This window comes from Brienomyrus brachyistius, chromosome 2 (assembly GCF_023856365.1).
Source record: "Brienomyrus brachyistius isolate T26 chromosome 2, BBRACH_0.4, whole genome shotgun sequence".
Taxonomy (NCBI): domain Eukaryota; kingdom Metazoa; phylum Chordata; class Actinopteri; order Osteoglossiformes; family Mormyridae; genus Brienomyrus; species Brienomyrus brachyistius.
This window is the reverse complement of record NC_064534.1, coordinates 32,983,760-32,992,230: the sequence shown is the minus strand read 5'-3', so window position 1 is coordinate 32,992,230 and position 8,471 is coordinate 32,983,760. Positions and strand designations below refer to the sequence as shown.

At 44.7% G+C, this 8,471-nt stretch overlaps 2 protein-coding genes across 3 annotated transcripts; one reads left to right on the top strand and one right to left on the bottom strand.

Annotated features, from left to right (window-relative positions):
• The first annotated feature begins 2,222 nt into the window (after nt 1-2,222).
• Nucleotides 2,223-4,975, top strand: mboat4 (membrane bound O-acyltransferase domain containing 4). Of its 2 annotated transcripts, XM_048979015.1 has the most exons (4): nt 2,223-2,380; nt 3,115-3,339; nt 3,846-4,408; nt 4,531-4,746. In XM_048979015.1, the coding sequence occupies exons 1-4, from the start codon at nt 2,259-2,261 to the stop codon at nt 4,611-4,613; spliced, it is 993 nt and encodes a 330-aa protein (XP_048834972.1). In that variant the 5' UTR covers nt 2,223-2,258; the 3' UTR covers nt 4,614-4,746. The 2 variants fall into 2 exon arrangements, with proteins under 2 accessions (XP_048834972.1, XP_048834967.1); XM_048979010.1 differs by having other exon boundaries at nt 3,846-4,975.
• Nucleotides 4,976-5,050: 75 nt separating this feature from the next.
• LOC125718956 (4-hydroxybenzoate polyprenyltransferase, mitochondrial-like) lies at nt 5,051-8,022 on the bottom strand (the record flags this gene model as incomplete). The annotated part of the gene is made up of 5 exons (XM_048993305.1): nt 5,051-5,960; nt 6,492-6,680; nt 6,774-6,907; nt 7,684-7,769; nt 7,874-8,022. Coding segments are annotated over 5 exons (714 nt in total), but the record flags the coding sequence as incomplete, so codon positions are not given.
• Nucleotides 8,023-8,471: the final 449 nt, after the last annotated feature.

The window sequence follows — 8,471 nt, the reverse complement described above, 5'->3', positions numbered from 1 at the left end:
AATGTTACATAGTTGTAGGAAGCATACCATCCACACTGCATCCACATACAATTTGAATGAGAGGCCTGTATCTAACATGACACCTAAGTTACAGTTGAGCTGCTAAGGAGAAGTTCAGCCCCTTGGAGTGTAGTACAGGGATTATAGCATTCGTGTCCATGGATGTACCTCCAAACAACATAACCTTGGCTTTCTGGGTCATTTAGCAATAATAACTTTTTCAATCATCCAGATCTTTACATCATTAAACCAATTAGCTAAACTGACAACAGATGTGGTGTCAATAGACATCCCTGAAATGTATATTTGAGTGTTGTTGGCATAGGAGTGATAATTGACATTATGTTTTTTCATTATGTTACCCAATGGCAGCATGTAGAGAGAAAACAATAAAGGACCAAGAATTGATCCCTGTGGTACGCCGTATTTTATCGCCGATATTGACTACGGAGTGCACTTGAAAATATTGGTAATGATTAGTCAAATAGGATTTAAACCACTTCACACCATTCCACACAACCCAACATTAAATTGTGGGTTATCCGTTACAGTAAAATGATCAGCCATGTCAAAGGCCACGCTAAGGCCCAGAACCATCAGCACAGTTGTAACGTCAGCTTCAGTTGCCATTGTTGCGTCATTTACGACTTTAAATAAGGCAGCTTCACAGCTGCGTCCCAGGCGGAAGCCCGACCGGAATTTAAGCAGTATGTTGTGTCTCCAAGTATGGCTGAATTTTCTCTAGAACTTTGGACAAAAATGGCACATTAGAGACAGGTCTGTAATTGCTGAGCTTCTGTAGATCCAAGCTTGGTTTCTTCAGTAGTGGCCTGATGACTGCTACTCTAAATTGGTCAGGCACACTGCCTGAGGACAGGAACGCATTCATTATGGCAGTTAGAGGTCTTGCCAGATCTCCCAGGGAGTGGACGTCGAGAGGGTATTGGGTCCAGTGGACAAGTGGCTGACTTTAGTTCTTATTGTTTTAAACTCCTGTTCATTGATTAATTCAAAAACATAAAGGGTGCACATTGTGTTTGCATTGGAGTTACTTGTGAGCCATTTAAATATGATTGCAGTTTAATGTTTGTAATTTTATTATTAAAGTCCATAAGATGTTCTCTACCAATATTACTTGGTAGCAGAGGTTCAGCCTCATTTGTTAGATAAGCTATTGTCTTAAAAAGCTACTGAGGGTTATTTCTATTGCGATTAGCAATTGCTTGCTCAAATTATTGCAGGCTGTTAGACCACGCCGACTTAAATACCTCTAACCCTGTATATTTCCTTTTGTGCTCTAATCTGCGACCCTCCTGTTTGTAGGAGTGTGTGATCATTTAACCATAGGGAATGTCTGGTGGGTTGGACAACCTGTTGTATTTATATCTTTGAGGTTACTCTCTATTCAATTCTGTGGGGGGAAAACCCAACTCCCAATAATGACAGCCGCAGCCCCCCTACCCAGCCCTAACCTTACCGAAAAGCACCCAAACAAAATGCAAGCATTTTGGTATTTTCAGTCTTTTGATGGCAGCAACAGATTTTTATAAAATTGAGTTTCCCTTTGTGGGATCGAAAAAAATGGTCCCCAAAGCATCAAAATGGTACCTCCCCCCCCCCTACACACACACACACACACACAGAGCCAATATGATATATCCACACCCCTCAGGGTGTGAGGATGAAGCCTACTGAGCCGTCAGACTGCCCAGCTGTGTAAATGTTTCGAAATGTAGCACAACTAAAGACACTGAATGTCTCTAACATCCATTGATTACAAATTGTATGAGATAAATCATACTTTTGCTAACAATCAGCAGCTATTAATTCAACAGCCATACCATTCACATGCTCGCCTATAGGTTTCACAATAACATGAAGACAGGAATCTATTGTGCTATATGCTGAAAGGGACCGGAGTGATATTGGTGTGTACACAGCGTGTTGTTGAACCAATGCAATGGCAAATAAGATGACTCAATCCCCAAGCAAAACGTGGTTTGGACAAATGATAAAAGGTCTTTATATTAGTCCCAGGGGAGCTGTTATTTAGCTGGCCAAATGAAGACATTTTTCTTTCCCCTGGGAGAAGTAATGATGATCCAATAAACACCCCCTCCAACCCTGATGGTGGTAATATCCCAGTGGGGACACCAGCAGTCCAAAGTGAATGGTCAGGCACGGGTCCTGCAGAGAGACTCTGCGTCAAAGACACACACACAATAGAAATACACTGCGACTGATGTGCCAGATTGAAAATGGAATCACTCTGGTTGGCTTTGGTACAGCATCCACAGCTGGTCTATCAGTTAATTTCACTTCCTTTTGCTTTCTTGTTTTACATGCTCACCAAGCTGCGATGCTTCACTCTGACTCACCGGTAAGTGTGACAGATGTTTATGTTTGCTGTATATGGGAGTTTGTGTATAAAGTATACAGACGCTCCTCTTACGAACTTACGAACTTTCAGACATACGAACGAAGAGGACTGTAAGTCCAAATTGTGTTCCTTGGGCTCCTGTTTCCTGTCCACAACATCAATTTTTTTTCTGTGCGCCAATTCCGCCTAGTACGACTTCTGGCCGCTACTCCCGCCGTGCAGCAGCGTAGCGTGCGTACTCCCAGCATCCTATTTCTTAGTACTTGCGTATGCCCTTAAAACAATGTTGGATAACGGCTTACAAACATTTCAAGATACGAACGGCCGTTTGGAACATATCTCATTCGTAAATAGAGGAGTGTCTGTATACACACATCTATAACGTATTTTTTTATACAAATATTGAGGTTAAAATATAGACCTCATATTATATAATTAATATTTAGTTAACTAACTGAAATTTTAATTCCGTTAATTAACTGAAATGCCATTTATAGTTTGCAGCAAAAAGCGGTAGAATGCATGATGTAATCAAAATTTGCATGATTTTGCATAATCTGATGTTATGTACCGTGAGAAATTTCATGGCAAAACTGTAACAATTTAAATGATGTCTTAACCAAAGGTTATCTATTAGTACTTAATACAGTATGTTTTGCATACATGCAGAGCCACTTCTGTAAACTGCGACGCGCCTGAGTAACTTGAACTTGGCTCCATGCTGGCTGCTCCAGGTACCTCTATCTGGCTGTAGGTGGCTGTGTGCTGGCCTCAGCCACCATGGGCTCGTACAGCAGCATAGTGCTTGTCCCTGCGCTCAGCTCCGCTCTCCTGGCCTATGCTCTGCACCCCCTGGATGTTCACCGATGGATGCTGGGCATTCAGATGTGCTGGCAGACCTTCTGGCACCTCAGCATCCAGTACAGCGAGTACTGGCTGCACGAGTCCTCTGACAGCAGGTACCGCCTTCCTATAGAAACTGGTGCCAAGGGGGTTAAGCTCTAATTGTGTTTACAGTTACCTACAGTTTCCCTGAACGTCGATGGCTGACTCATCAACCCTGAACAACAGTGCATTATTACTGGCTGTTCTTGCAGATGTCATTTAGAGACATTTGTAAACTGTTAGCTTCTTTCATTGTGTTTTTTGGGCAGTAGGTTAAGATTGTTACCTTCACAGACAACTTCTTAGAACAAGAATGAAAAATGGGATGGTGCATTGCACAGGGGACTGTAATTGTGCTAGGGGGTGATTGCACAGGGGACTGTGTCTGTGCTAGGGGGTGATTGCACAGGGGACTGTGTCTGTGCTAGGGGGTGATTGCACAGGGGACTGTGTCTGTGCTAAGGGGTGCTACTGTGGGCCAGACACATGCCAGAACACATCCTACCTCAGACAGCCGAGCAGAAACAGGCTATTCAGAGTACGGCCGTGCTGGTGTAAACATCCCTGTCTTGTCCCTCAGGCTGCTCCTAGCAGTATCTGCACTCATGCTGCTCACCCAACGTGCGACATCCATGTCCATGGACCTCCAGGAGGGCAAGGTCCCGCCCCCGCTGACAGGGGGTGGTGTGCTAGGCAGGGCCTGTGCTGTGCTGCCTTACCTCAGTTACAGCCTCTACTTCCCTGCTCTGCTGGGGGGGCCCCTGTGCTCCTTTGCCCATTTCGTGCACTTCGTGGAGCAGAGTGCCGGCAGCCGCCCTCCCTCACCGCTGCGGGTCATTCTCTCCAAGACTCTCTCAGTGGGATCTTTGGAATGGGCTAGGCGCCTCCTCAGAGACCTCCTCATCTCCTATTCCCCAAGTCTCGGGTGTCTCGGGGGCCTTGGTCAGGTACTGTGGGTGTGGACCTTGTCTGTGGCTTTGAGGATGAGGTACTACTCGCACTGGGCCTTGAGCGATTGTCTGAACAATGCAATGGGGCTTGGATTCAGTGGCTGCAGTCAGCACGGGACCCCTCTGTGGGACGGCCTTTCAGACGGAAACCCATGGATGGTGGAACCATCTAGTCGGCTCTCTCAATACACTCGTAAGTGGAACAGAACCACAGTCACCTGGCTACGCAGGCTGATCTTTCAGAGGTACAGTACCACACCGCTAGCGCTAACCTTTGCCTTTTCTGCCTGGTGGCATGGGCTGCACCCCGGTCAGGTAGTGGGCTTCATGGTCTGGGCGGCCAGCGTGCAAGCAGACTACCGAATCCACAACCACTTGCGCCCCCTGGTGGAGACTAAGGGGAAGAAGCTGAAGCTGGTTTATACATGTCTGAGTTGGGTATTTACGCAGCTGGTAATTGGGTGCATCATGATTGTAGTGGAGTTTCGGAGTGTTTCGTCTATATTATTGCTGTGTAGAATGCATGCATGCTTCTTTCCACTGATATACATACTGACACCTCTTCTTATGAAATGGCAGTAATCCGTCCCTCCATCCATCTTCCTGGACAGGATCTTGGTGGGAGGGGCACGGCTGTGGTGTATGTTCAAAGTAAACAGTATACAGGGTCAATTTTAGTTAAAGCATGATTCATTGTTTTCCACAAGTGTATCAATCATAGGCCAAACATGAAGGTCACAGAATAAAGTTTTCTTGCAAGACAGAAGTTGTCCCGTGTATTCAAAAGACCACACATTACAATGCCAGTGTTACAGGACAAATATTATTACTAACGTCGAATAAATGTATTTATTTACCTCAGTACCAAGTAAAATAATACCATACACTATATGTAATTAAGAAACATTTTCCAAAACCATATAGGTTTAAAAAACATCTACAATGAGCACGTTTGTGAGGAATACAGTCTTAGATGGTTTGAAAGTATATCAGTATATAAAACAGTTTCAAATCGATGAGAAGACTTCAGTCTTTACTATTATGGCAATAATTTGTGGGTTTTTTGTATAAAAAGGACAGACAGCAGGGGCGTGGTTAGAGATGAATGGATGGGGGGGGGTTGACATTAACTGGGGTGGCGATGTCAATATAATATATGTATATATAATATAAAAAGTTATGTATGACTTAAGCTAATAAATACACATTTCTAAGTGTGTATTGCTAAACTAGGGCTAACGACACCCCTGATTAATATAACCGTCCATGCAAACTGGCAAATAACAAAGATCTGGTTCAGGGGATGTTCCATCATCAGAATACAGAACACCAGTATGTTCATAAAAGCATATAGTTTAGCTTAGTTCAGTCCATAATATTATATCTCCCTCTGCAAATTTTGCATATTGTGCACAAGTCGTTTGCTTCCGAATATTACCTGCGGCACTAGCTCCACCTAGTGGCCAACTTCTCACATTAGCCGCGGAAACCCGTTAAATGAGGATTTATTGGTCGTGTAAAATGCGAACAAGTATTACATTAGCTGACAGAAATCATCAAAGAAATACCATTCAAACTACAAATTAAATTTATTCGGCAGTCTCCATGTTTTCCAATGCAGCACCATCCCTTTCTTTCCATAAATTACCAGCGACAATCCCTAAAAACAAAAGGAGTCCCAGATTGCGATTAGATGCAAATTTCTTCCAGCAGTCATCTGGCTTATTGATGTCCACAGTGTAGACCTGCAAGCCACAAAAATAAGATGAAGATAAAACGTTACAGAATATCTGTAATGACAGCAAAGCCACTGAGCTGCATCCTAAGACCTACGCAGGGACAGGTTCAGAAACAGCCATAGCCAGGACACCCTGTGCACCTCCAACACTTGGGCTGCCTACATTTTGTCTACAGTGACCCCTGTATTATATCCTGAGTTGAGAAAATTACTCACAGTAGTAATCCATTACAGACAGAGGTGCAAAGTTCAGATCCAGAAAGTGCAAATCCAGACCAAGGTTTTGTTTCAATCAACCAGTTGAGTACTATGTGACTGTGATTCTCTGTACTCAACTGGTTTGTTAAAACAAAACCTTTGGTACTTTATGGATCTGAACTTTACACCTCTGTCTGTAATGGATGACTTTTGTGTGTCGCTTACCCAACAGTGATTATGTCAATGAGATGTGGGAGTTGGATTCAGGCTTTAAAGGTCTGCTTCCCGGACTGTGCCGGAGCTCCAGTAAACCATCCCCCATCCTCGCCAGCGCTCCCACCTGATTGGCTAGGTGTGCAGCCACTACTGACACGGCCGCGTAGTAGGGCAGGGACTGCTGGGCGTTGACTCCAGCTAAGACCAGCCCCCCCAGCATGGCCAGGGAGAAGCCGCTCAACCAAGGCTTGGTCCTCTCCTGGAAGCGTAAGGCTGTGGACCTGACCCCCACCAGCACGTCATCCGCTTTGTCCTGGGGGAGAAGAAAAACAGACATCCCAATTATGCCTGACCAGAGCCCCCCCCTCCGCAATGTCAATGAGAAACGGTCACTACCCATTCTTACCTGATGGGCATAGATGGTGTCATAGATCAGCGTCCACATGACACCGGAGAAGTAGAGTGGCAGGCATACTGACCAATCACAGGAGCCTGTTACAGCGGACCAGCCCAGTAGGGCTCCCCAGTTAAAGGTAAGGCCTAAAGAAAAACCCCAACCAAAATTACTATCACAGGCCGTGACACAGGTGTCGTTTCACGTTTTACCCATGAGACTGACGGTTTTTTTGCCTTTGCTGCTGTGCCGCTTGCACCTCTTTGGTGGTGATATGTTTAAACCGGCCATAAAAGTTTGCTTCAGTATCAGAAATGACCTTCTGTGAAGTCTTATCTGAAAACACTTATCTGAAAAACATGCCCCACCCTCTTTCACTTCCCTGCAATCATTTCTGGGTTATAAACCGACACGCCAGGGGTCTCTGCTGCCACTCTGGGTTTAGAACTTTCATTATGTTTACATTCTGTAGTTACAAAAATTATCGGCCAGATTGTTATTATTTCAGTGTCTGTTTAACTGTAAGTGTTATGCTGTAGTAATAAAAATAATAAAAGCAAAATATACAAGCATGAGGAACGGCTCACAGTTTTCACTGAAATTTCGACGAAAGTTTCCCGTCACCAAACTCTCTGTTACACAAGATATACAAGATATCTTAACTGTCATTGTACAAGTACAACAAGATGACGTTTGGCTGAAATTGTAGAAGCCTCTATAAAAGCTATACAAACTAAATGGAAAGTAAATTGCATATAGCAATGTACAATTGTAAATACACAGCATAAAAGGAATATCGCACATGAATTGTTGCACATGAGATAAATTGTTACACATGAGAAAGGAAGGTAGTTAAGGTGACACGTATGCAATGAACATTGGAGAACCTGAAGCACAAAAGTAAGAAGCTTCACTGCCGTACCCAGCACCAGCTGGGGCCAGTATGTGATCCTCTTCATCAAGGGGTAGGTGATCACCAGCGATAGCGAAGCCGCACCAAGAGCTATGCTAAAGAACACAGTAAACAGACATTTACCATCTGAATAATAGCTTATTTAGTACCTATAAACTTTTAGTATCAATAAAGGAGCTGGTTTCCATAAGATCAGTACCTGTAATAATTAAGGCAGAGCAGGACGCCAAGTGCCGCTGTAAGCTGCCCCCCGAGGAAGACGAGGGCCTGAAACTGGGAGACCTCTCCGCAGGCAATGGGCCGGCCAGCCGTCCTGGACACCTGCAGAGATACGGAATGAAAGGCAGATCAGTACCGGCCCGGGATGCCAATGGCAGTGCAGGGAAGCTCGTGGCGGCCATGACCACGAGGAAATGTCACATGGACCCGGGACCGGGCAGGTGCCTTTCTATCGAAGTCTCTGTCCCACATGTCATTGATGGTGCACCCGGCCCCTCTCATCAGCACAGCCCCCGTGCCGAAAAGCGTCAGCATCGCCAAGTCTGGGAGGCATCCAGGGCCTGCAGCCAATCCAATGCTCCAAGTGCAGGGCAGGTACAACAGCCAAGTACCTGTGTAATACAGAACCGCAGCATTTAATCCACTTATTGACCACATCTTACCTGATTTTGCTGATGTAATAACACATTCCAGATTTTTCAGAGCAATCATTCCACTTATTCCCCTTCCATTTATTTTAAATAATATGCCTAGCGAAGGATCATCGAGTTACTAATGTTGTATGAATCGATGCTCCA

What these genes read in the sequence shown, in the direction of transcription:
- mboat4 (XM_048979010.1), top strand. Translation starts at nt 2,259, where the DNA reads ATGGAATCACTCTGGTTGGCTTTGGTACAGCATCCACAGCTGGTCTAT. An exon ending in TGCTTCACTCTGACTCACCG is followed by an intron (nt 2,381 to 3,114) that starts GTAAGTGTGACA and finishes TGGCTGCTCCAG; the next exon opens with GTACCTCTATCTGGCTGTAG. An exon ending in CACGAGTCCTCTGACAGCAG is followed by an intron (nt 3,340 to 3,845) that starts GTACCGCCTTCC and finishes CTTGTCCCTCAG; the next exon opens with GCTGCTCCTAGCAGTATCTG.